This window comes from Boleophthalmus pectinirostris, unplaced genomic scaffold (genome assembly GCF_026225935.1).
Source record: "Boleophthalmus pectinirostris isolate CB_2022bp ecotype Guang Dong unplaced genomic scaffold, ASM2622593v1 HiC_scaffold_6, whole genome shotgun sequence".
NCBI classification, from domain to species: Eukaryota; Metazoa; Chordata; class Actinopteri; order Gobiiformes; family Gobiidae; genus Boleophthalmus; species Boleophthalmus pectinirostris.
Window position 1 is genome coordinate 38,585,840 of NW_026571447.1, and position 27,809 is coordinate 38,613,648.

The 27,809-nt window shown below is 42.1% G+C and overlaps 1 protein-coding gene across 2 annotated transcripts; it reads right to left on the reverse strand.

The window, feature by feature from the left end:
* Window positions 1–1,373: 1,373 nt before the first annotated feature.
* On the reverse strand, window positions 1,374–27,342 carry ube2e2 (ubiquitin-conjugating enzyme E2E 2). Of its 2 annotated transcripts, none has more exons than XM_055164045.1 (6): window positions 27,119–27,342; window positions 19,166–19,349; window positions 16,611–16,661; window positions 10,276–10,408; window positions 2,904–3,051; window positions 1,374–2,101 (listed from the first exon to the last, which is right to left on the reverse strand). In XM_055164045.1, exons 2-6 carry the CDS (start codon window positions 19,339–19,341, stop codon window positions 2,004–2,006), a joined length of 606 nt encoding a protein of 201 aa, XP_055020020.1. In that variant the 5' UTR covers window positions 19,342–19,349; window positions 27,119–27,342; the 3' UTR covers window positions 1,374–2,003. The 2 variants fall into 2 exon arrangements, with proteins under 2 accessions (XP_055020020.1, XP_055020019.1); XM_055164044.1 differs by lacking the exon at window positions 27,119–27,342 and adding an exon at window positions 20,743–20,867.
* Window positions 27,343–27,809: the final 467 nt, after the last annotated feature.

Consider the following 27,809-nt stretch of genomic DNA (forward strand, 5'->3'; position numbering starts at 1 on the left):
ACTAAACCAGATCTAAACCATGTGTAAAACAGGACTAAACCAGAACTGAACCAGGTCTGAGTGTCGGGACTCGGTTTCTATCTCTCTCCCTCACTCGAGCCCAAGATTAGTCCTGGTTTATTCATTTTATGCTGAACTGCAGCCAAATATGCATTTTTTTTTTTATCCTGTGCACACGCAGATTTCTGAAAGTTTCGTTTTCAGCCGCTGCTGCTGTCAAACTACGGGTCTACAAGCGGCTTGAAGAGAAAAAGTGAGAAAAAGAGAAAACACGGCTCCCAATAAGAAACATGCTCCCGTTGTTCGCTTCAAAGAGTCGGATCTAAGAGCCGCTTCGATCGTGACCGACCCATAACTCCTAGCTAGTAAATAAACTACCGCTATTAGCCTTTAGCCGTAAAAACGTGCGCGCCGCGGTAATTAATTATATGCATAAATGTGGATCATTCACACGTCTATTCACAGCTCATTTACATGTCAATACAGGTCCAGTAACAAATATACGGCCAATATAGTCCCTTTACAATAGGCCAATAGAAAACAGACTGTTTATGTGCGGGAGCTACAGCAGCTAACAGCTAATCACAAATAGCCAAAACTAGCTTCAAAGTCGACATATTTCCAACACTCAGCCTCACACAGGCTCCTCCCACATCACAAGTCTGAACTAATAAATGTCCTTTTAATCCAGACTCAAACCGATTGTCTGTAAAAAGAAAATAATCTCAGTGTTGCGCACGGCTGCGGGTGTAAACAAACACACGAGTGAAGTGACGTGACTCTGTGGTGTGTTCAGGGACAGTACGGACTCAGACAAAGACAAATTACACCGCAGATAAATACTGATGTGGAGCCACATATTTGGACATTTATCTGTCTGTAAGTTGGTTTAAATGAACATAATGTAGAGAGTCTAAACTTTATAACGAGGTATAACATGCCCATGTGAAATATCGGCCCATATCAGCAAACATATCGGCCGATAGTCGATATGTCTCCAGGTGCCCATATCGGCCAATAATATCGGCCAGCCGATATATCGGTCGGGCTCTAGTTACAACATTTGTAACACTGCACCACTGAATTATCTCATCACTGGAGATTCACAAGTTTGGAGAATCACCTAAATGCAATACAGACATGTTAGATGCAAAGTGTCAGAGCCGTTGCTTTTGTTTATATTCCCAATAAAAGTGCACTATACGCTACTTTTGCTTAAACACATTTCCACAGAGACTACATGAAGGAGCAGCTTTGGTCAGCTGGATCCTTTGAAGCATACAGCTGCTGCATTAAAATTCTGCTTCAGTTTGTCTCCCCTCCTTGAACATCTCCAGTTTCTCAACACGAACAAACAGACAGGACAGCGCCGCCACGAGCCGACCACAGTGTGTTTTATTGGGTGCTTCGGTAATACAAGTGCACGACAAACCACTCCGCAGCTGTAGGGGGCGCCAGTCACATTTACAAGTCCTGCCTCTGTCACCGGCCGACCTTTCGCCCGAGCGGTCTGCCTCCAAAAAGCTCTGAAAAAACAAACGTTACAGTACAAACCCGAACGCAAACGGCAGTAAAACCACGGGTCCGGCCTGTTCCATGCAGAAAACAAACTCCAGAAGCAGAAATCAGGGAAAGTAAAAACTGAATCTGCACGGAGGATCAGATCAGGAGCCACGAGAAGAAAAAAAAAAAAAAAAAACAGGTGCAAAGAAGTCCTCCGCGAATCCAACGCTCGGGAATCGGAAATAAAAAAGTCCCAGGACTACTCTTCGTATAAAAAAAACAAATCTTCCGAGTCGAAAGGGGAGTAACAGAGAAACACGTGGAGTTTTTGTACACGGGAAGGACACGGAGGGAGGGGGCGGGGCGAGTGTGCTTTGACGGACAGGTCTGATGAACGGGAGGGGGCGGGGCCAGAGGTAGACAGAGAGAGAGAGAGAGAGAGAGAGAGAGAGTAGGGGGAGGGGCTGAGAGGGACAGGGGGCGGGGTCAGGTGAGAGAGTCTATGTGGCGTATCGCTTGGTCCACTGTTTGGCTATTCTGTCGTGTTCCGTTCTGTTGGTCAGATACTGTGTGGCGATGCTCCCGACCAGAGGGTCCGCTGCAAAACACAGAGATAAAAACAAAATGATTATGTTTTTTCACCAATATTTTTATAAATTTTCTTTTATTCACTAAACAACACAATTTATCAGTCGCAGGTAAGGCAAAGCTCCATATTCAGTGACCGTATGAACTTTAAAAAGGGAAAATGGGTAGAGAAAAGTAAATAAATAAATAGATAAATAAAAATAAAATAAAAATTATTACAAAAATAAAATAAAATATGAATAAAATAAAATATAGTAATAATAATAAAAAAATTAAAATAAAAAAAAATATGTAATAAAATGGTCTCGGTCTCGGTGTCCCAGTCTCGGTCCCGGTCTCGTCCCGGTCTGAGTCTCGGTCTGAGTCCCGGTCTCGGTCCCGGTCTGGTGTCCCGGTTTCAGTCTCAGTCCCGGTCTCAGTCTTGGTCTGGTCTCGGTCTCAGTCCTGGTCTGGTCCCGGACCTGGATCAGTCCTGGTTCAGTCCGTATGCAGCACAAAATCCATCATCGCAGTCACAGAAGTCACGTAAACAGGAAACGGCCGTTATCCGTTTTTTCCATTCTTCATTTAAACACAAAATCGAAAACTGAAAAAACTAATCATTATCAGTTTTTTTTTTTCATTTTCTTATTTTTGGTTTTATATAGAAAAGCGAATGAACGAATGACACAGATTATAAGACGAGCACTGAATGTGAAAACTACAACATCAGCCTCTGACGTCGCAGGCTGAGAGAACAGAACCCGAGCCGCAGTGAGTCCTCGGATAAAGCGCCGACGTGGACTTTTCTGGAGCGCGTGGGAGGGAGTTACCTGGGTTACAGTCCGTGAGCAGGGAGCAGATGGACAGCAGCACCTTGGAGATGGTGAGGGCCGGACTCCAGTTGTCCTTCAGGATGTCCAGGCAGATCACGCCCTGACTGTTGATGTTGCAGTGGTAGATCCGGGTACGAAACGTCACCTGCGCACAGACAGACAATCACAACACGAACTCCGCAAATAAACACACACGTCCAACTGATAAGACTTAAAGTGAGTGAGGCGTTTATGGTTCTCGAATGTTGACTTAATCTGGTGGAATAACTTCTTTTCATTCACGTTTTTAAATATAATAATAAAGTTTCATGCATCAGTGTGAACGAAAATGAGCAGAAAGAAAAATAAACTTGTAATATCTTCCCCCTTTTCACACAAAATAAAACATTTCCAACACTTCAACACTTCCAACTCCATTTATAAGCAACTTTTTTATACAATATCAATAAACACAATGTTAATTAACACAAAAGGACGGTTCAGACTTGTTTGACATTTCTTTTAAACACCTGAATAGATTCTGAAGTTTTGAGTTTTTCATTTAGACACCTTTGATTGAAACACATTTTTCCACTGTTTTTGTTCTGAACCTGTTTTTTAATTTCAGTTCCTTTCAAATTATAATGATTTTCTCTCTTTGTAAATTTTCTTTGATGGGCAAGATTTGCTGATTTGCTTTATACATCATTTTTAAAATATGAAGTTCTACTATTTCACCGAATTTCAGAATCTTTAATTGTACAAATATTGGATTTGTTGAGTTTCTGTTTCCACTTCTGCCGATGATTCTTACAGCTCTGTACATTTTGTAAATATAAATTATTAGGGCTGGGTATCATTAAAAGTTGCCGATACGATACATACCTCGATACACAGGCCACGATACGATACATATCATGATACAGTGCACTTTCGATTTGATATGATATATTTCAAACGGAATCGATACAGTTCAATAAAAAATAAAGGCTAAATCATGGACGTGATACTAAAAGTCTTTGTTAAACCACTTCTTGTGCAAAGTTCATATGAAACACAAACATTTTAATCATCAAAACTGTGAAAATGTCAAATGTGTCGGATAAATGAGTTTCCTTTCACTCCACAAGCAACAAAACTGTAGCTGTAACAAAATAATTTAGTAAAACACACCTAAAAGTACTCTTGGTGATATATCGATACAGCAGCCCACGATATCGATACTGTGTCATCACATTAAACGATAGGATATATCGATATTACGATATTTTTGCACACCCCTATAAATTATATTTTTCTACCAAACAAGAAGTAATTTGAGAAGAACACTGAAAAATATGTTGGAAATTACAGGAAGTAGAGAGTTCCACTTACTTCACTAGGGAGAATTTAATCCAAGTGTCATTGTTCCCAGGTACCAATTATGGCAGACATGTCAAACTCAGGCCCGGGGGCCAAATTTGGCCCACAAGATCATATCTAATCTGTATTAGAGCGGCCTGCTGGCTACAGATAGACTATAGATACATTATTTATTTAAAATTTTGTTAAAGTTTTGTTATTATTTCATATTTTGTTTGTTCTGGATTCAATGTTTAAGCAAAACTATTATTAAACATTTATTTTAATAAGAAAAAGTTCTAACATTACATATCTGGAAAGAGAGAAAACAAGCAGATGATGTTGACATTTTTAAATCAATATTTAGTTTGGCCCACGACTTAGTCCAGTCTTTAATTTTGCCCTTTGTGAATTTGAGTTTGACATTCCTGAGTTATGGAATCCTCTTGGGTGATGTTGCTATTTCCAACCAAGAAGTAAAAAAGTTTAACCAAAAAAACTGCCAAACTGGGACAAAAAGTGCAAAATATTCAATAAAATCTATATTGATCTTTGAACTGAACTGTGTCTAATAAAGTAGTGCCTCTTAGTGACTTCTGGTGGAACTTAGAAACATTCCAACGAAAACATTTATGAATTAGGCCAATGTCAAGAACACAGTGACTCTAAATACTGTACAATACTGTTAAAAAAAACAGTTACCAGAATCAATAAATTACAGACTTAAACATGTAGTTATTCCCTTCTTCGACCTGCTGCAGCTCAAATGTGATTATAAAACAACAAAAAAGAAAAACAAAGATCCTTGTTTGCGTTAAGAAAAATATGAATGAATAAAGAGTCAATATAGTAATTATGATGATAGTAATTATCACGACTCAAATCAGACGACACTTCCATTTTGCTGGACACGTTCTTCTCACACCAGCAGAGGGCGCTGTGCTGCAGACGCCCACAGCCTGTTCCAATTACCCCCCGTGAGTGTGTGTGTGTGTTTTTGTGTGTGTGTGCGTCTGGTTGTAACAAAGCTCTGGTCTAATCAGAAAACTCCACTTCACTTTGACCTGTGACCTGTGACCTTCTCAGAGCGCACACAGTCTTCAATCAGCCCCAGGTGCAGAACAAACTCCCCCCTGTACCCCCCTGTACCCCCCTTCTACCCCACATACCCCTCCATACCCCCCAAAAGAGGCGGCCACTGTGCACAAACTCCCATGTGTTTTGTGTTTTCTGTTCAGACGGGTCGGAGTGGAACAGTAGCTACAATCATATTAGTTTCAGTCTCGGTTTTGGTTTGTTTTTGTTACAATAAAAAGCTGAAAAAAATAAATTTAACGCTTTGGAAAATATACAAAGTTGGCTAAAATGCGCTTTGTAAATATAAATAATGTAATAAAAAAGGTAAAAAAAAATACAGTCAGATAAAAAAGGAATAGTACGGATGCTCTTTAAGAGGCTGTAAAGGACTAAAACTAAACAAAAACCTTTCCGTAGATTGAGGCGACGTTTATATGATGAGAGTCTAAACAGAAGACGCAAAAGTGGCGTCACGATGAAATTTTATTAATCGATCGTCGGGAGAATGAACAATCGATTTTTGATTAATCATTAACGTTTTTATATAATAAGTACAATCATCATTATTATTACTGTTACAATCTTCCTGAACATGTGAGACAGGATTCCGTAAAGCACTTTGAATTACTTTGTGTACGAATTGTGCTGTACAAATAAACTTGCCTTGCCTACTGTTACTAATCTGCATAAATAAACTCAACTTTACAACATATAAACCGTCACCACTCTAGAGCCACATCAGACCGTTTGAAATTATAATGTGTTTAATGCAGATTTGTGCAAGTCTCACAGAAACGAAACTTAAAACCGCATGACTCATTTGCATAAACTAAGCTCTTGTGCGCTGATGCGGTTCAGTTTCTGTCAGACTAAAGGACACAATCTCAGTGGAATATGAGTGTTCTTTCTGTGAGTCTGTTCTGTGTGTCGTGATGTTTTCAAAGATCAGACGTGTGCAGGTTTGGCGCAGCTCTTTATGTTGCAGTAATCGGGATATTGCGTAAACATGCACCATGATGAAACCGGGACAAAGATGTGCACGTAAACACTCTCATTAAGTGGTACAGCGATCTCCAAGGAGGAGCCAGAGCCCAAACGTGGGACTGACGCCGCAACTCCAGTGTTTGTGTCAGACGCAGCTTCATATCTACACACAGAAACCTACATTCGGTTTGTCGATTAGAAATGAACGTAATCGACGAAAATCTTAATGATCACTTATCGATTAGTCGACTAATCATGCCCTTCCCTAGTCGCGTCTTCACTTTTTATTCCGCGTTTAGTCGAGAGTTTTCAGGAGTAAATCTGCTGCAGACGGTGACGCAAAAGTGTGTGGAATTGGCTTGTGTGTGTTTGTACTTAAAGCAACAAGAGCGTCTTTGGACATTTAGAAGTTTTCACGTCACACATTTTCATCAGCTAGTCCTTCCATAAAGTCGTCCCTCCGTCGACTGGTTCTCCAGGTCTCGTCCAGATCCGTCTGACTTGACTGCGACGACCTGGCGCGTCCAGAGTTTGACAGAGGTGATTGTAGATCCTTCTCTGTTCACTAATAGTATCTCTGCACATTCTCTACATTTGTTGTTTTGCCTCCTGTGAGTTTATTCGAGCTGCCAGAGCAACTAGAAGGTTCGACACATGGAAATGATCCCACATGTTTGTTTCTGTGTTCTGTATTTATGTGACGTAAACGAGTATGTGATGTGAGCATATAAATATAAATAATAATAGGGATATAACATTAACTGAAATATCGTATCGTCAGAAGTGTCACAATAGTATCGAGAGCTGTCGCAATATATTCGAATTATAAGTTCCTTTGCTTAAATGCATGGCTCTTTAGTAGGAACTAAGGATGGGCATGATTAGTTGATTAATCGATAATTGATCATTAAGAATTTCATCGATTACGTTCATTTTAATCGACAAACCGAATGTAGGTTGCTGTGCGTAGCGTGACCAAACAGGGGTCCGTACATGTAGCTCTTTGCACTCAGAAGGAGCGAGACACAAACAGTGGGTCAGTCTGCAACGCAAATGCGTATTTAACGATGATTTGTACAAGAAATTCCACGCTTTCCGTTGCGTTGGGACAAGTGTGAGTCCATGTGCACAGTGTATAAAGCAGCACATATGTTTCGGTGTCCAGAGGGAAAAAGTTTTTCCAGGTGAGAGTCGCTCAATGTGGATGACGAGTCCCCGCCCCCCTCCCCCCGTACGGTGTCCTGGTTTTGACAAACGCAAATCTAGTCACACTAACCTGTATTCACCTGAGTCATGTCTTTTAATCCAACAGAAGTTGAACCACATCAGCGACACAAGAGCTGGAGTTTTATCTTCGCTGAGTTTATGCAAATTAGCGATGCGGTTTTAAGTTTCGTTTTTGTGAGATTTGCGCAAAACTGCGTTAAACACATTATAATCTCAAACGGATTGATGTGGCTCTGGAGTCGTTACGGTTTATATGTCGTAAAGTTGAATTTATGTATGCAGGTTAGTAGTGCAGATAGTAATAATAATGATGATCATTTTAATATAAACATGTTAATGATTAATTGATAATCGATCGTTAATTCTTCCGACGATCGATTAAGAAAATTTCATCGAATGCCCATCCCTAGTATTTAACAATGACTTGGACGAGAAATTCCACGCTTTCGGGACAAGTGTGAGTCCATGTGCACAATGTACAAAACAGCACATATGTTTCGGTGTCCAGAGGGAAAAAGTTTTACCAGGTGAGAGTCGCTCAATGTCGATGTCGAGTCCCCACCTCCCTCCCCCCGTACGGTGTCCTGGTTTCAAACACAAATCTGGTCACACTAACCTGTATTCACCTGAGTCATGTCTTTTAATCCGACAGAAGTTGAACCACATCAGCGACACAAGAGCTGGGTTTTTTTTCCCTTCGCTTAGTTTATGCAAATTACCAATGCGGTTTTAAGTTTTGTTTCTGTAAGATTTGCACAAAACTGCATTAAACACATTATAATGTCAAACGGGCTGATGTGGCTCTAGAGTGTTTATGGTTTATATGTTGTAAAGTTGAATTTATTTATGCAGATAGTAATAATAATGATGATGATTTTAATATAAAAACGTTAATGATTAATCGATAATCAATCGTTAATTCTCCCGATGATCGATTAAGAAAATTTCATCGAATGCCCATACCTAGTAGGAACAGCTTATGAACATTGGGAACTACATTTCCCATGATTCATTTCAGCGCAGACAACATGAAGAAATATGTTTTTTACCTGAATTCTTGAGATTCTGACAGTAATAATTCGCACCAAAATCTTATCAACGTATCTATCTAAAATCGCAGTAAATATCGTACCGTCAGATGCATATCGTGATAATATCGTACCGAGAGAGTTGGATATCGTTACATCCTTAATAAATAATGTAATAAAAAGGTCAAACAAATACGCTTACATAAAAAAGAATAGTACAGATGCTTTTTAATAGGCTGAAAATGACTAAAACTAAATAAAAACATTTCTGTAGAGTCAGATTTAAGTCAGATCATTTCTTATTTGTCCTGACTTTCTTCTCTCTTTGTCTCAAATAAACCGACACCTGTTGAACATTCGTGCTTTGCTTAATCCAACTAAATGTGGCCGTTATAAGAGAGAGCTGGAGTGATCTGAGCAGTGCTGTGGATAATGAGCGTAAAAGCAGCAGGAGTTTACACGAGGCTCTGCTCAAAGGCCGGAGTGGTGGTCCAAATGCCCGTCTGTTACACGCTCGGCTCATCTCGTGACCAAGAAAGAAGCGGTGCCAAGTTTCTACACGCCAAGAGTTTCCCTGAGGATTTAAGAGGAACATTACACCGACACCAGACTCACTACGCTGGCTCCAAATCAACTTTCAAATCGATTTAAGCGCAGTGTTTCCCCACGCACGGACCACGAGGACGCAACTCCAGGCCCGTCCTGACCAGACGTGGAACCAAGTCGCTGTTTCAGCAAGTCTCAAGTCTTTCACCTCAAGTCCGAGTCAAGTCCCAAGTCAAAGTCCAAGTCGAGTTCCAAGTCCAAGTCCAATCTTTGAGCTTCAAGTCAATTCAAGTCCTTAAACCAAGTATCAATATATGCTTTATTTATGATAGCAATTTATATTTTATGGTATGATATTTTTCTTTTATATTTATTATTTATATTTTTATGGCATATTTATTATTATTATATTATATTATTTATTATATTATTATATTTATTATATTTTATATGGCATATTTTATGGCATATTTTTAAATTAAATTTATTTTTCCTTTTTAAATGTCTTGACAAGATCTTAGTGCAAATCATTACGATCAAAACAGAAAGAATTCAGATTTTAAAATGTTAATAATTTTTTTTATTAATGTACTTCTCTGTAGTTCCCTGTTTTACTGTATTGTTCTGTATATTACTGTAGTACTTTTGAGGATACAGCAGTCCAAGTCGAGTCCCAAGTATTTGTTTATTTTATCAAGTCAAGGTGTCAGAATTGTGACGCAGCTTCTTTACCTCAAGCAAAATGAGCCAAAAAAGAGATTTAACTGACTCTGAAAAGTCCAAAATTGTAAAAAAAAAAAAAAAAAAAAAAAAAGTCTTTCAGAGGCCTGCAGCACTGTTGAAACTGTAAAGATATTGGGGCGTGATCACAAAACCACCAAACGTTTTGTGGCAAGAAACGTGTTGAGATTTGAGAAGAATCAAACATGAAGCTACAGGAACAGCGTGGTCATATTCCAGAACTGCAACTTTCTTTACCAGAGCCACAAAGCTGTGAAATTCTTTACCTGAGGAACTAAGAACAGTGAACTCTGCAGGGACTTTCAAATCTACGTCAAAAATGTATTTATATAGAAGAGTTTTTGTACAGTCGTGGTGGTGAGCAGAGCTTTCGATCAAACAAACTGTGCATGTGTGACCTCCTCCTGGTGAAAAGCCTGTGGAAGAATCTGTGCTGTGGGACTGACCTTTGGAGGTTTGAAGGGATAGTCTGGAGTGAAGGCGATGTCCAGGAAGAAGACGCCTCCCTCGTACACGGAGCCGGGGGGGCCCAGGATGGTGGACCTCCACTCATAGATGTTGTCTCCTTTAGGACCAGCACTGCACAAAACACACAAACGCAAACAGGATTTAACCAAAGATCCACACAGAAAACACACGGGCAGGTAGAGAAGAAGAGATTTCACTTTTTAGAATCTGGAGAAGACTAGAGTAGTGATTTTAAAGGCCAAAAACAGAACAAAGTGAAGAGAGAAGCAGCATATTTTATATATTCTGCATCATTATTGTAAAATTACATCCCTGCACTGTCATTAAATGGTCTATTTTTGAACTTTTTTCACAAATAAACCACGTGGGACTTTAAAGGAAACCCAACAGTGTGATGGGTGAGTGGTTTTGTTTGTTTGTTCGTTCATGGTGACTCTGGGCTTTGTTCAGTTGTGGTGTGTAGGGAGGGTGTGTCTGGGACCAACGGATTGTCGGCGTGTTCGCAGTGACTCAGTTGTTCAGTCGTGTCTAGAAGCGGCACGTCGCGCTCGCTTTTTTCGGTTCGTTCCTCCGTTCCGTTCCTCGTCGGCGTGGAGTGATGAGTGTGTCTGTGGGTGTGTTTCGCTGTGCGGTCGCTGTCTGCTCCGTGTGTGTTTGTGTGTTCTGCGGTTGGTGCGGCTTTGTAGTTTACTGAAGTCGTACTGGGACACCCGAGTGGATTCGTGTATGGGGCGCTCTGGATTGTGGCGCAGTCGTTTTTTGATGGGGTTGGAGGCTTAAGAGCGCGTCTAAGGCTACGTTCAGACTGCAGGGCTTAAGGCTCAATTCTGATTTTTTTGTGAAATCCGATGTTTTTTCGAGGTCGTTCACATTTCCAATTAAATGTGACTTGTATGTGACTCCAGTGTGAACATTAAACGTCCCAAAAGTGTCCCACATGTGCACTGGAGACACGACGACGTCAACCGCAGCGAGCGTCTCTGTGTTCACGGAAGTTGTCCAAACATGGACGCAGCATCGAGCACCTGGAGATTTTAAAGTTCCTCTCGTACCGGAGCCAGAACATGAACAACTTACTTGTTTTAAGGAGGAGATTGAGAAGGAGAAGGACGAGGTTTTTGGTCGTGGTGTTTTGTGGGACAGAACGTTGAAAGGAACGTGTGGATGTGGAGACGGAGCCAAGAGTGGTGAGTGGAGATGTGCTTCACTTCAGTCACATGGAGTTCATTAACAATTTTCGCCGACTTCAGCGCAGAATAGTGACGTTTGTGTCTTGTTGATAACGTGTAGGTGGATGAATGCACTTTGTCCGTTCAGACTGAAGTCACATGTCAAAAGATCAGATATGTATCAGTTTCAGGAGCACATATCCAAGTGTCCTGGGTCACATTTGAAAAAATCGGATCTGTATCATTCAGACTGTCATTAAAAGATCAGATACAGGAACATAGTGGCCAAAAAATCGGATTTGGGTCACTTCAGGCTGCAGTCTGAACGTAGCCTTTTAGTCCAGAAAATACGGTAATTCTACTTGTGAACAGAGAAAGAAAGTGACGTAAACAAAGCTGTCACCACAAAAAGAGGGAAAAGATGAGATTCACCACCACAGAAATGATGTGAACATTTTCTGCCAGTTAATCAGTCAAGATTCTGTTAACCGTTAGTTAAATTGTCAGAGACATTTGTGTGACGTTTAATTTCTTAGTCATAATGTTGTTTACAGACAAGTTAATTGAGCTGGAACACTCAGGTCAGAAAAGAGCAGTCTGTGTCAGTCTGTGACCAAAGGTTTGGAAAAGCTGAGTCCTGATCCTGCAGCAGCTTCAGTGTGTTTGTTTGGTGAGTCCTCTCGTGTGTCAGCGGAGTCTCTGTGTGAAGCTTGTGTTTGTCTGTGCACAGAGTTTAAGAAAAGAACCTCCCTGCATCAGTGACAGAGTCACACAGAGTCAAACAGAGTCAACAGAGTCAAACAGAGTCACACAGACAAACAGAGTCACACAGAGTCAAACAGAGTCACACACACAGAGTCAAACAAGAGTCACACAGAGACAAACAAGAGTCACACAGAGAGAACAGAGTCACACAGAGACAAACAGAGTCACACAGAGACAAACAAGAGTCACACAGAGACAAACAAGAGTCACACAGAGACAAACAAGAGTCACACAGAGTACAGAGTCAAACACAGAGTCACACAGAGTCAAACAAGAGTCACACAGAGTCACACAAGAGTCAAGACACAGAGTCAAACAAGAGTCACAAGAGTCACACACAGAGACAAACAGAGTCACAGAGACACAAGAGTCACACAGAGTCACACACACAGAGACAAACAAGAGTCAAACAGAGTCACACAGAGACAAACAGAGACAAACAAGAGTCACACAGAGACAAACAGAGTCAAACACAGAGTCACACAGAGTCAAACAGAGTCACACAGAGTCAAACAGAGTCAAACAGAGTCAAACAGAGTCACACAGAGTCAGACACAGAGTCACACAGAGTCACACACAGAGAGAGTCACACAAGAGTCACACAGAGTCAAACAGAGTCACACAGAGTCAAACAGAGACAAACAAGAGTCACACAGAGACAAACAAGAGTCACAGAGAGTCAGGCCCAAAGGCACAACAGCAGGAGTCCTCAGCACTGCTCTGTTCACAGCACAGGAGTGTCGAACTTTTACAGCATCTGTGACACCAGAGCAACTCATTTCACCAAAGCATAGTTTACATTATTCTTAAGGATTTAATTTAAAATCTTGACTAGTTTTTACTGTTACTGTCGCCGAGCAACCACACTGTACATACATTTAAAACATGATTAAACTAATAAAAACTAGAAAAGCACTCAGAGAGCGCAGACCTCCGCCAAGGACTACCCCCATGTTTTATATAAATTCCGATAAAATCAGTCTTCTGGATCAGATCCGGATCAGCGTTTGGAATATGAAAGAGGATCCCATTGTCCATCCCTGAGTCAAATTTCATGGGGTTTGGTCAATAATTAACCCAGATATTGAGAAACAAAATTTTTGGCCCCATTTACCACAATGTTAACTAAAATTTCAAAGTGATCCAGAATCCAGGATTTCTTCCGGATCACCCCCAAAATGAAATCAGTTCTTCCTTTTCACATTTCCAACAAATCCTGAAAATTTCATCAAAATCGGTCCATAACTTTTTGAGTTATGTTGCTAACAGACAAACAAACAAACACAACAAACAAAACAAACAGACAAACAAACAGACAAACAAACAAACAAACAAACAGACAAACGCCGGCAAAAACATAACCTCCTTGGCGGAGGTAATAAATTACCCTTATTTTGTTAAATTTTTTTTTTTTTCCATTGTAAATCAGATTTCAGGTGTTGACAAAGACGGAGGTATTCTGTTTTAAAACTCAATTCTACTTCCTGTATTTTATCAATTAAATTCTTTATTTTCGATTACAGACAATTATTCCACAGAAATTCTCATCTCTGCAGTACAATAGTTGATTAAACCAGACTGGACAGAGCAGAAAGTCAAAAAGTGCAGCACGATTATCCACAACAGTCAGATTTAAAGGTCATATATTACAAGAAAAATTGATTCTTGTGCATTTTAAGTCATGGTATAAAGTTGTTTCCTCCTCAAAAGCAGACTTTGAGTTATGTTTTGTTTCACTCACACATGTTTGAGTTCTCCTTTGTTACATCGTCTCCCAAAACCTAATTTCACTGTCGATTTATTTCACCCCAGGATTAAAGCGCGTAGATTATCTCCCGTCAAACTGCCCGCCGGTCTCTCGTGCGAGCGTGTTCACAGCTCTCCGGCCCCTCGTACGAGCAGCCGGTCCAATAAGCGAAAAGGGACGTGGGAGATTTGCAGTTTCAACTAATGGTTTCGCGAACGTTATTAAGGCAATAAATTCCTAATGACCAGACGTGTCGATGGAGCAGTCCACGGCCAGTTCTGCGTGAGTGAAAGCGTGAAGTTTGGAGCGGAGTTGAAGATTAAATATGTTTTCTACGACAGCTCTTATAAAGTCTGTGTTGTTTATATTCAGGAAATTAAAAAAGGGCCTGTTCCCTTTTTTTATTTTTTATTTTTTTTACGTATTTCAGCAAAATGTGTCTTGTATAAGCAGCTCCTGGGGTCAAAATAAGTTCACTGTGATCTGTCTGCATCCAGTTATAATGTGTTTTAAGAGTTTTATTGTCCGATTATCAGGAAGTGCACTGTTCACATGTTTGTTGTTAGCTTCACTGTTACAGCGAACTTCACTCTGGTGTCTGAAAGTTGTGAAAAGCGTCTATAAACTCATCGTGGTGAGTAATTACGATGCTCTGAATGCGGAAGGTAAGAGAGGAGTGACTTTGGACCACTGCAAACTGTTTTAAACGAAACACTGCATTTTTCGGGAATACAAGTTGCATTTTTTTCATGGTTTGGGTGTTTCCTGTGCCTTGTACTCAGTGTGGGGAGTAGGGATGGGCATGATTAATCGATATCGATTAATCGATAATTGATCATTAATCTACAAACCGAATGTAGGTTGCTGTGTGTGTCGTGACCAAACAGGTGTGTACATGTGTCTCTGCATCAGAAGGAGCGAGACACAAACAGTGGGTCAGTCTGTAACGAACCGAAGCACAAATGTGGATTTAACGATGATTTGTACAAGAAATTCCACACTTTCCGTTGCGTTGGGACAAGTGTGAGTCCATGTGCACAGTGTATAAAGCAGCACATATGTTTCTGTGTCCAGTGGGAAAAAGTTTTACCAGGTGAGAGTCGCTCAATGTCGATGACGAGGCCCCGCCCCCCTCCCCCCGTACGCTGTCCTGGTTTTGACAAACGCAAATGGACATTCGATGAAATTTTCTTAATCGATCGTCGGAAAAAGTTAACGATCAATTATTGATTAATCATTAACGTTTTTATATTAAAATGATCATCATTATTATTACTATCTGCACTACTAATCTGCATAAATAAACTCAACTTTACAACATAGAAACATCACCACTCTAGAGCCACATCAGCCCGTTTGACATTATAATGTGTTTAATTCAGTTTTGCGCAAAACTTAAATCTGCATCGCTAATTTGCATAAACTAAGTGAAGATAAAACTCCAGCTCTTGTGTCGCTGATGTGGTTCAACTTGTGTTGGATTAAAAGACATGACTCAGGTGAATACAGGTCAGTGTGACCAGATTTGTGTTTGTCAAAACCAGGACAGCGTACGGGGGGAGGGGGGCGGGGCCTCGTCATCCACATTGAGCGACTCTCACCTGGAAAAACTTTTCCCACTGGACACAGAAACATATGTGCTGCTTTATACACTGTGCACATGGACTCACACTTGTCCCGAACGCAACGGAAAGTGTGGAATTTCTTGTACAAATCCTGGTTAAATCCACATTTGTGCTTCGGTTCGTTACAGACTGACCCACTGTTTGTGTCTCGCTCCTTCTGATGCAGAGACACATGTACACACCTGTTTGGTCACAACACACACAGCAACCTACATTCGGTTTGTCGATTAAAATGAACGTAATCGATGAAATTCTTAATGATCAATTATCGACTAATCGATTAATCATGCCCATCCCTAATCGAAACTATCTGAAATATATCGTATCAAATCTTAAGCTCACTGTGTCGGGATGTAACTTCTTAATGATACCAGCCCTAATATTCAGCCTGTTGTTCTCTGTTCTATTGTTATTACTGTAACTTCACTTTCAAGATGAAATGTTGGTTCCTGGTCTCTGATTTCATAAAATAAACTTCCCCCCCAAAAATGGGATTCATAGCCATTAAATGCCATTAAATATGATTTTTTTCTTCTTCATTATGCCGTTTTTGGCTGGCGTGACTTATAGTTTGAAAAATACGGTAGTTCTGTTTTTTATGTTTTTAAGACAGTAAAAACCAGGTAGAAGTAATTGCAAAACTGTTATCTAGCAACCGCACTGTTACAAAAGGCCAAAAGCTCGTTTACTTTACACAATAGTTATGACTTCACTGACATTTTGACTTTTATTTTGTTAAAAAGGTGTTGAGAAATGTGTATCTTCTGTGTTCTGGATATACTTTTGTTTATTGATGACAGAGGGATTCAGTTTTAGAACTCAAAACCACTTCATGTGCTTTTCATCTTTATTCCAGCTTTTCTCCACCAATGTCCACTCGATTGGTGTTTGCCACGGGGCTTTTTCTCACCAAATAATAGAGTAATAATCAGAAAAACATGAAAACCAGTCGAACCTGAATCAGCGCACACACACATACACACACACAGAGAGAGGGGGAGTCTCACCTGCAGTTTGGAGGAGGGTCTAGTGTTATCTCGGCTAGTTCTTTCTGAATTCTGTGAAAGACAAAGATGATAACAATGTCAGATGTTAAATGTAAACAGATCGCTCTTATTCTGCAGACTTTTTGAGTTCTGATCTTTGCCTGTGTTTGGCTCTTGTATGAGTTTTAGATCAATAGAAAGATCAGTGATTACACGGGTCAATATTTTCAGTTACGGAAACACTGTCCACGTTGACATGATGTTTTTAATTCAGAATTAATTCTTCTGGATTAAATACTTCTGAATTAAAATATTCTCCTTCGACTTTACATGGAAACGAACAAATATCAAGATTTTAATTTTGTAAACCTCAATCCGGAATTATTATTTCCATCTAAACTCGACGAAGAATATTTGAATTCAGAACGATTTAATTGTGAATTAAAAAACATCTTGTAAACGCGGTCACTCTCACTTTTTTGTTGAAAATCAAACTCCTAAACAGAACCGTCAACGCTCACACTGATCACAGGCTCCTGAAAATGTGCTCTTTAAAGGGATAGTTCAGGTTTTTTTACATAAATCTGTGCGTCATCCCCGTGAGCAGTGTCGTGCATCAACACTGACTCACCAACGACAGCGTCCGGTGAGCCGAGATACTGGCCGTTTTCGGTGCTGACGAAAGTAGTCCGGCAAGTTGGCTGGGGACTGTATAATAAAGTGTTTTTCTTCTCAAAACAACATGTGTTCAAAAGAGTGATACATTTGCGACACAAAACCATCGTCGCCTAAAAAGTCAGACCTCATTATCACTTGGCACTATTTTCTTTCCGTTTGTATCACTGCGTGCGGCTGTCACCTGGCGGATCCATCACTTTCTACAGTTGTTTGGCAGTGTTTACATGCGCAGACCGCCGCGACGTGAGAGCTAACGTGAGAGCTAGAACCATAAGTATATGAGCTTGTATAAGACACATAAGAATATATTGAAAAAATTGTGCGAACTCTTGATTCTCCAGGCTGTAACAACAAAAATCTGGCTGAATCTCCACACACACTTCACCGTTTTCCTGTCACGGACTTTGCGCTGAGGAAACTTTGGCTTCTTGCCTTTTGGTTTCAACGTGGAAACCAAACCAGGTAAGAACGAAGAATTGCCGCTGTGTTTACAAGCAGACAGGCTCAAGAATCAGCTGTAAATCACTCAGTGTCATATCACCAGTGAAGCTTCTACAAAACATAACTTTATAAGTGTCAGAATAATTTTATTATCCCATATTTGCTAAATACTTGTGTGATATTCTAGGCCTATGAGTTAACCATTTATGTACTACAATTCTTTGATTTATAATGTACCAATCACTTGTATGAAAATGAATAACCTCTGTGTGTTTGACAACTGTGTGCAGTGTCCTATCGCTCTAGTGAACCTCGAGATGATTCCTCACATGAAGCCAACTCCCACTGTCACACATGAAGAGTTATGATGGTGTCTGACCAAACCTAAGGCACCTCCTGATTGTTAATCATGTTTTATGTGTTTATACTATGCTTAGCTGCATCAGTTTCTTATTATATCTTGGCTGTTTCCCCTTCCCCTTGAGAATTATCATTCTGTAACTAGGGCCTCCTAATGAAATAAAAAGGAGGAGAACAGCCTTGAGTCATCAGAACGTGTGGAGACTGTTGGTTTGTGATGCCCACTCTCTGCCCGTTCTCCTCGCGAGTAAAACTGAATTAATCTCTTGTCTTTCTTCTTGTTTACAATGTTTAGATAAACCTAACAATAAGTCGACTGTTATTACTATTGTAAATGTCTCGTACACTGTGGGCAGCAGCTACGTGGACGTGTGGATGATTCATGTTTCTGTTAGTCGTCCATGCTTCAGTCACAGTGGAGGCTCCATGTTCGCTGTATACGAGTTTATAAATGACGTGATGGTGATTGTGGCTCACTCGGTCTCTCACGGCTCCAGCTTCAACTTGTACCACTTCTCTGTCTCTCTTCTCTCTCTCTGCCTGTTCTAACTCCATCTGGTGAAATTCGGCATCAGTATATTCGGGTTCACAAAGATCTCCCCTTGGCTTTGTGGTAAAGGCAAAGTCTTTATTGTCGGTGTCGTAGTTAAACATGTTGTCGCTAACATTCCGAGCAGTAAACAAAGTGAACCAGGCGCGGCTGTCACCTGGCGGCCGCGCGCAGTGATACGAACGGAAAGAAAATAGCGCCAAGTGATAATGAGGTCTGACTTTTTAGGCGACGATGGTTTTGTGACGCAAATGTATCACTCTTTTGAACACATATTGTTTTGAGAAGAAAAACGCTTTATTATACTGTCCCCAGCCAACTTGCCGGACTACTTTCGTCAGCACCGAAAACGGCCAGTATCTCGCCTGAACCTGAACTATCCCTTTAAATCAGTTTCTGTGTGTTTTCAGACGATCTTTAACAGTTTTTGTCAGTGTTTGTTGATGTGTGTGTTGTGTCTCTGTGGTAACTACATGTAGAACATCCCCAGCGCGACGTCACGTGGTTAAAATAAAATAATCTATAATCAGTGGTGTCTCCTCCTGACCTCTTGGCGCTGGTGGAGAGCTTGGCGGCCGTCTTGCTGGAGATCTTGGTCTCCTTCTTCTTGGGCTGGGCAGATTCTCGGTCCTGCTCTGGAGGAGGAGGCTCTCTCTGCTCGATGTCGGAGCTGCCCCCGCTCGTGCTCGGGCTGTCATCTGCACGCTGCACTTCACTCGACATCCTGGGCCCTGACACCAGACGAGGAGAAAACACAACGAGGATGAACAAGAGCAGAAGAGGAGAAAACACAACCAGGATGAACAGGAGCAGAGGAAGAGGAGACAAGGAGTGGAGAAGAAGAGGAGAGGAGAAACAGAGGAGCAAAAGAAGGACAGAGAAGGAGGAGCGGAACAGAAGAGGAAAAGAGGGACAGAGGGGGAACAGAAGGAAAGGAACAGAGGAGGAAAAGAGGGACAGAGGGGGAGAGGAGGAACAGGAGGAGGAGAGGAACAGAAGGACAGAGGTGGAGAAGGAAAGGAGAAGAGGAGGAAAGGGACAGAGGAGGAGAGGAGATGAGGACTGGAGGAGAGGAGGAGAGGGACAGAGGAGAAGTACAGAGGAGGAGGAACAAGAGAGGAACGGAAGAAGAAAAGAAGGACAGAGGAGAAGAGGAGGAACAGGAGAAAAGGAGGAGAGGGACAGAGGAGAAGAGAGAGAGGAGGAGGAGGAGGGAGGAGGGACAGAAGGAGAGGAAGAGAAGAGGGACAGAAGAGAGGAACAGAGAGAGGAGGAGAGGGACAGAGGAGGAGGAGAGGAACAGAGGAAAAGAGGGACAGGAGAGGAGGAAGAGGAGAGAGGACAAAGGGGGAGAGGAGGAACAGGAGGAGGAGAGGAACAGAAGGACAGAGGTGGAGAAGGAAAGGAGAAGAGGAGGAAAGGGACAGAGGAGGAGAGGAAAAGAGGAACAGAGAAGGAGGAGAAGAGGGACAGAGGAGGAGAGGAGATGAGGACTGGAGGAGAGGAGGAGAGGGACAGAGGAGAAGTACGGAGGAGGAGGAACAGGAGAGGAACGGAAGGAAGAAGAAAAGAAGGACAGAGGAGAAGAGGAGGAACAGGAGAAAAGGAGGAGAGGGACAGAGGAGAAGAAGAGGAGAGGGAAAGAGGAGGAACAGAGGAGGAGAGGAGGGACAGAGAAGGAGGAGGAAAAGAGGGACAGAGAGGGAGAGGAGGAGACAAGAAGAGGGACAGAGGAGGAGAGGAGGAACAGGAGAAGAGGAGGACAAGAGGAGGAGGAAAAGAGGAGGAGGAGAGGAACAGTGGAGGAAAAGAGGGACAGGAGGAGGAGAGGAGAAGAGGGACAGAGGAGGAGAGGAGCAACAGAGAAGGAGGAAAAGAGGGACAGAGGAGGAAGGAGATGCGCAGAAGAGGAGAGGAGGAACAGATGAACAAGGAGAAGAGGCACAAAGGAGCAAGAAGAGGAGGAACAGAAGAGGTAACGAACAGAGGAGAGGAAGTACAAAAGAAGAAGAAGAAGACATAACAGCGGAGGAGAGGAGGGAGGCACAACTCAATGACAAACACACAAAACACACAAAACACACACACTCCCTTTGTTCTCACACAAAACAAACTCTACTTTACCGGAGAAGAAAAGAGGAAGAGTGAAAAACTGTCCAAATAATTTCCCTTGTGGATCAATAAAGTTTAAGATCAATAAAGTGACTAAATCTATTTTAAATCCGACTTCCTCCATCGTATTTTTAAACCGTCGGTCATGTGTCAGCAATAATCACGACTTTACATAATATTTCAGTTATTAAAATGAAATTCGACAGAAACAAAATCAAAAACGAAACTTTGCAGGGGAAGTTTGCAGGGGATGTTTTCGTCACGTCATCAATTCTTGTTACTAAATTTACAAAATATTTTATGATTCTGACTTATTTAGTGAATATCTACAATTAATTTACATGACAATTCCAACATAAACTGGCAAAATTGTTAAAAAATATAGGTCTAATTATGTCACGAAAACAAATATTGAAGTTCGAAACATCGCTGACGAAAATATAAAACTGAAACTAATTTAAGACACCGATACCGAAACTGAAGAGGCGATTTAAACCACAAAAGTGATTCTAAAACTAAAACATTATTAAAAATCACGAGCTGCAAAAAACAAACAGCACAATGAAACACTTAATATTTAGTTTGAATCTAAAATGACTCACTGAAGTTATTAATTTGACCTTCTAAAGCTTAAATCTTTTCTAAGTGTCTGTTTTTTATGAGTGTAATTAAAGATAAGTAATCCGTGTGTCGTTTTTCAATATAAAACTAAAAATAAGAAAATGAAAAGACAATGATTTTCTTTGTTATTTGTCTCCAAAACCAAAATGAAAAAAAAAAAAAAAAAAGATAATGATTTGTTTTTTCAGTTTTCGATTTTGTGTTTAAATGAAAAATGGAATAAAAAAAAAAGGACGACAGACGTTTCTCGTTTCCATGACTTAAAATGAGATGCCGGACTGAAACCATAAACCATTTTCAGTCCTGGTCTGGTCCCGGTCTCAGTCCCGGACTGAATCACAGTCTGATCCTGGTATGGTCCAAGTCCTGGTCTAAGTCCTGGTCTCAGTCCTCGTCTGAATCACGGTCTTGTCCTGGTCTGAATCCTCGTCTGAATCCCGGTCTCAGTCCCAGTCTCAGTCCCGGTCTCAGTCCCAGTCTGAATCACAGTCTGGTCCTGGTCTCAGTCCTGGTCTGGTCCTGGTCTCAGTCCTGGTCTGGTCCTGGTCTCAGTCCTGGTCTGAATCACGGTCTGGTCCTGGTCTGGTCCGACGAGAGCAACAAGAGCAGCAGAGGAGACGAAGACGAGGAGGAGGAGACGAGGAGGAGGAGGAGGAGAGGAGGAGGAGGAGGAGGAGGAGGAGGAGGAGGGACAGACGAGGAGCGGTGATAATAATAAAATTATGAAACGAGTGTAATTAAGGGAAATTGTTCTGCTCTAATGTGAGTCTAATGTGAGTTTAATTTGTGTTTTGGTCGTTTTTAAAGCAGCTTTTAATGTGTTTTATTTTACGCTCCTCTGGTTTAGACCTGGTTTAGTCCAGGTTTAGCTAGTCCTAATTTAGGCCTGGTTTAGGTCTGGTTTAGAACTGACATAGTCCTTAGTCCTGGTTTAGACCTGGTTTAGTCCTGATTTAGACCTGGTTGTAGTCCTGATTTAGACTTGGTTTAGTCCTGATTTAGACTTGGTTTAGTCCTGATTTAGACCTGGTTTAGACCTGGTTAAGGCATGAAATGGATCTGGTTTAGGATGTGATTTAGACCTGATATTGTCCTACTTGAGACCTGGTTTACACCAGATATAGTTATCTTTTAGTCCTTGTTTAGTCCTGGTTTAGTCCCGGTTTAGACCCGGTTTAGACATGAAATAGAACTGGTTTAGGCCTAGTTTAGACCTAGTTTGGACCGAGTTTAGCCCTGGTTTAGTCCTGATTTAGACTTGGTTTAGACCTGGTTTAGTCCTTACTTAGACCTTGTTTAGTCCAGGTTTAGTACTGGTAGACCTAGACCTAGTTTGGACCTGAAATAGACCTTGTTTAGAGCTGGTTTAGACCTGGTTTAGGCCTGAAATAGATCTGGTTTAGACCTGGTATTGCCGTGGTTCAGTCCTATTTTAGCCCTAGTTTAGTCCAAGTGTAGTCCTGGTTTAGCCCTAGTTTAGCCCTGATATGGTCTTAATTTAGACCTGGTTTAGTTCTATTTTAGCCCTTATTTAACCCTAGTTTAAACCTGGCTTAAACCTGTCTTAAACCTGGTTTAAACCTGGCTTAGACCTGGTTTTGTACCTGGTTTAGACCTGTTCTAGCCCTAGCTTTGGACCTGGTTTAGACCTAGTTTAGGCCTAAAATAGACCTGGTGTAGCCCTGGTTTAGACCTGAAGTAGACCTAGACCTGGTTTAGATCTACTTTAGATCTAGTTTAGACCTGATATAGTACTATTTTAGCCCTGGTTTATCCCTGGTTTAGCTCAAATTGATCCAAAACAGAGACACCTGGGACATTTCTTGTATAATCTGGGACAAATCAGTGGTTTTGTATAAATCTGTGGGGACAGGGGACACAGGACTCAGAACTGGGACTGTCCCGGGTAAAAAGGGGACGTCTGGTCTCACTAAACCGGCCGCTGTCGGTCACAACGCTGACCCGAGTCTGTGATTATGGGATTAGGTCCAGAGGAGAGGACGGACTGAGGGAGGAAGAGAAAAAGAGGAAGAGAAAAAGAGGCACAGACAGATCAATAAAACAGAAAGTAAAAGTTGGCCTCAGGGACTTTTCAGTTTCTTTTTTTAGCTTTTGTCCTCCCAAACACAAACGTTTTTTTACACAGAACATCGAACCAAGTCTGAAACTGACTGTAACAAATCACAACACACACGTTTTAAATCTGACTGGCGCTAATGATAAAATACAGTAACCAGATTGTTAAAAATAATAATAATAAATGCTCCTCTGGTTTAGACCTAGTTTAGTCCTGGTTTAGACCTTTTTTAGACCTTATATAGACATGATATAGTCCTAGTTTAGACCTAGTTTAGACTTGATATAGGTCTATTTTAGCCCTAGACCTGTTTTAGTCCTAGTTTAGTCCTGTTTTAGACCTGAAATAGACCTGATATAGTCCTAGTTTAGACCTGGTTTAGTTCTATTTTAGCCCTGGTTTACTCCTGGTTTAGACCTGGTTTAGCCCTAGTTTAGACCCGGTTTAGATCTGCAATAGACCTAAAATAGACCTAGTTTAGATCTGTTTTAGTCCTGGTTTAGACCTGAAATAGACCTAGTTTAGTCCTGTTTTGGTCCTAGTTTAGGCCTGGATTTGCCTTGAAATAGTCCTAGTTTAGCCCTGGTTTAATCCTGGTTCAGACCTGGTTTAGTTCTGTTTTAGACCTAGTTTAGCCCTGGTTTAGACCTGAAACAGACCTGGTTTAGCTCTAATTTAAACCTGGTATAGACTTGGTATAGATTGATATAGTTCTGGTTTAGACCTGATATAGACCTGATACAGATCTGATATAGTCCTAGTTTAGACCTGGTTTAGACCTGAAATAGACCTGATGTAGACCTGATAAAGTCTTAATTTAGACCTGGTTTAGTTCTATTTTAGCCCTAGTTTAGTCTTGGTTTAGCCCTGGTTCAGATCTGGCTTAGACATGGTTTTATACCTGGTTTAGACCTAGTTTTGGACCTGGTTTAGGCCTAGTTTAGACCTGAAATAGACTTGATTTACTCCTGGTTTAGCCCTGTTTTTTGCCCTGGTTTAGTCCTGGTTTAGCAATGGTTTGGACCTGGTTTGGACCTAAAATAGACCTGATTTATTTCTGGTTTAGACCTGACCTGACCTATTTCTGGTTTTATATCTAGTTTAGACCTGGTTTAGTCCTAATTTTGGACCAGTTTTTTTGCCCTGGTTTAGTCCTGGTTTTTTGCCCTGGTTTAGTCCTGGTTCAGTCCTGGATTTTGCCCTGGTTTAGTCCTGGTTCAGTCCTGGATTTTGCCCTGGTTTAGTCCTGGTTCAGTCCTGTTTTTTGCCCTGGTTTAGTCCTGGTTTAGACCTGATATTGTCCTGGTTTAGTCCTAGTTTACCTCAAATTGGTCCAAAACAGTCTCACCTGGGTCATTTCTTGGACAAAACACAGCACCAACATAAACAATAACGACAAAACGATGCCTCTTTCTCACTTTAGGCCTACCGCGGCTGTAACAACGTGCAACCATCTTAAAACAGACACAAAGGCCATTTTAACTGAGATTTAAAAAAGGTAAAATAGTGAAACAAAAGCGTTTATAGGTAAAAGTGACAGCGCCAGTGTTTGTGCTTTCAGGGGGCGTTACGTGACACAACCGACGGCTAATGTTCTATAGCCGCTCCGCTACCCTCCGGGACACCCAAACATCGCTAATAAAACCGCTTTAACGGTGTTATAAAGAAATATGGCGTGGTTTTACGGGTTTTATTTGTGTAGTATCGGTAGAAAACAAACAATAAACGTCGGGAACGATAAAGAAAGGAGCGAGCGCCCGACAAAGACAATCACAAACACGGGAGCTAGCTAACGCGAGAAAAGTAGTCCGGCGGCGCGCTGCAACGCCGACGGCCGCCGAGGGGGATTTAAAAGCGGGGTAAAGAGGAGACGAGAGAGGCCCCCCCTGCTCCGGAGAACCAGAGCCGATGAAGAGTGGAGATGTTTGGGTGGAAATAAGAGGAATTTTAGCCCGAGTTTAGTCCTGGTTTAGTCCTGGTTTAGTCCTGGTTTAGACCTGAAATAGACCTGGTTTAGACCTGGTTTAGACCTGAAATAGACCAGATTTAGACCTGAAATAGACCTGGTTTAGTCCTGGTTTAGACCTGGTTTAAATCTGATATAGTTCTATTTTAGCTCTAGTTTAGTCAGTCCTGGTTAAGTTCTGGTTTAGTCCTAGTTTAGACCTGAAATAGACCTGGTTTAGTCCTAGTTTAGACCTGGTTTAGACCTGGTATAGTCCTAGTTTAGAACTGATATTGTCTTATTTTAGCCCTAGTTGTTTTTAGCCCTGGTTTAGACCTGATTTAGATCTTAAATAGACCAGATTTAGCTGTAGTTTAGACCTGGTTTAGATCTGAAATAGACCTGGTTTAGTCCTGGTTTTGATCTGAAATAGACCTGGTATAGTCCTAGTTTAGCCTTAGTTTTTTTTAGCCCAAGTTTAGACCTGGTTTAGCCCTAGATGTTTTTAGCCCTTGTTTAGACCTGAAATAGACCAGATTTAGACCTGGTTTAGCCCTAGTTTAGACCTGGTTTAGATCTGAAATAGACCTGGTTTAGTGCTGGTTTAGTCCTAGTTTAGACCTGGTATAGACCTGGTTTAGTCCTAATTTAGCCTTAGTTTTTCAGCCCTGGTTTAGACCTGAAATAGACCTGGTTTAGCCCTAGTTTATTTGTGGTTTAGACTTGGTTCAGTCCTGGTTTAGACCTGCTTAGACCTAAGATAATCCTTGTTTTGTCCTGGTTTAGACCTGAAATAGTCCAGGTTTATTCTTGGTTTAGCCCTAGGTTTTTAGCCCTAGTTTAAACCTGGTTTAGTCCTAGTTTAAACCTGAAATATTCCTGATTTAGACCAGATACACACCTGATATAGGCCTAGTTAAGTCCTGGTTAAGACCTGGTTTAGTTCTTGATGAGACCTGATTTAGCTCTAGTTTAGACCTGGTTTGGTCCTGGTTTAGTCCTGGTTTAGAAACAGCCTCCAGGTGGGCCCGCTGTTCAACGGGGGAATCGTTAGAAGTCACACCGGGAGAGGAGCGTTGTCCGCGGGGGTCACTCTCCGCTCTCCCCCGCGCGGTACAAAGACAAATCCCCACACTTCCTCCGCCGCTGCCGACACAACTCCCTCATTTTCCCCGCATAGATAAACACACTTTCCGGGCGTGTTTGCTGGACCAGTCTGGGGGGAGAACCGTGTGATAATAACAACCAGGCGGGCCCGCTGAAAGAAAGTGCCCGGGACAAGCGACACAACACCGCGGGAGGGAAGAGCAGCGTCCGCGGCGGCGAGACTGGAGACTGACCCCCGCACGGTTGGAAAGAAATAGTCCCACGTTTCCACCGACATCGCGGGGGGGGATAAACTAACCGGGGGGTAATATCTGGACCAATTCCGGCGGTGGTTTGTGCGGTAATAGGAGCCAGGTGGGCCCGCTGAAATAAAACACCAGGAGAAGCGAAACAACACCGGGGAGGGGGGAAGAGCGGTGTCCGAGGCGGCGTCAGGGTCCACGCTGCGCGGCTTGGATTGGAGAGTGACCCCGGCGCGGAGCAAAAAAATAGTCCCACGCGTTCAGCCTCCTCTTCTTCTCCGCGGGGGGGAAAACCGCACTTCCCCGGGGGTGTTTGCAGGATCGCTGGGTCGTGGCGTGTTTTTTTTTTTTTTTTTTCCACCATCGGCTGTGGAGCTTGCTCGCTTGTTTGCTTACCTGTCGATTGGGCGTCGGTGCTGCGGTTCGGCTCGGCGCGCTGGGTCCCCGGGAGTCGGTGCCGCTGTCCCCGCTGTCCCCGCTCGGTTCTCCCGGTGTCCGTGCGCTTGGACCGGAGGCGGATGGAGGCAGAGGCTTCGGGCTGCAGGAGAAAGGCGATTACGGCTCACGGACTCGCAAGGCTCAGACCGAGGCAGCCCCAGACCAGACCGCCCCCGTGCGCGCTCCCGGTCGATCTGTGCGCGGTCCCGACGACGCTCGTGCACGCGGGGCTGTGGTGTAAAAAGCGCCAGGCCGGAGTCGGGAGCGCGCGCTGATGAGGGGGTAATTACACGGGAATAGTGCGTGAAAGGAGCGGGCTCCATGTGGTTCAGGCGGTGTGAGAAAGTCTGTTTGGAAATGGAAACTTGAGCCAGCGCTGTTCTCTTGGCCCAGAGATCTCAGACTTTAGACTCCACTGTTCTTTTGGCATAGAAATTTCAAACTTTAGTCTAGAGATCTCAAACTTTAGTCCAGAGATCTCAAACTTTAGTCCAGAGATCTCAAACTTTAGACTAAGATCTCAAACTTTAGTCTACACTGTTCTCTTGGCCCAGAGATCTCAAACTTCAGACTGCACTGTTCTCTCCAAAGACCTCAAACTTTAAAGAGAGATCTCAAACTTTAGACTCCATCATTCTTTTGGCCCAGA

Excerpts from the sequence above, each read along its gene's own strand:
- ube2e2 (XM_055164044.1), bottom strand. The coding sequence starts at position 20,854 with ATGGAGGAAGTCGGATTTAAAATAGATTTAGTCACTTTATTGATCTTA. Across the intron at positions 19,350-20,742 it reads TCTTCCTCTTTTCTTCTCCG|GGCCCAGGATGTCGAGTGAA; the intron begins GTAAAGTAGAGT and ends GTCTGGTGTCAG. Across the intron at positions 2,102-2,903 it reads GCTCACGGACTGTAACCCAG|CGGACCCTCTGGTCGGGAGC; the intron begins GTAACTCCCTCC and ends TGTGTTTTGCAG.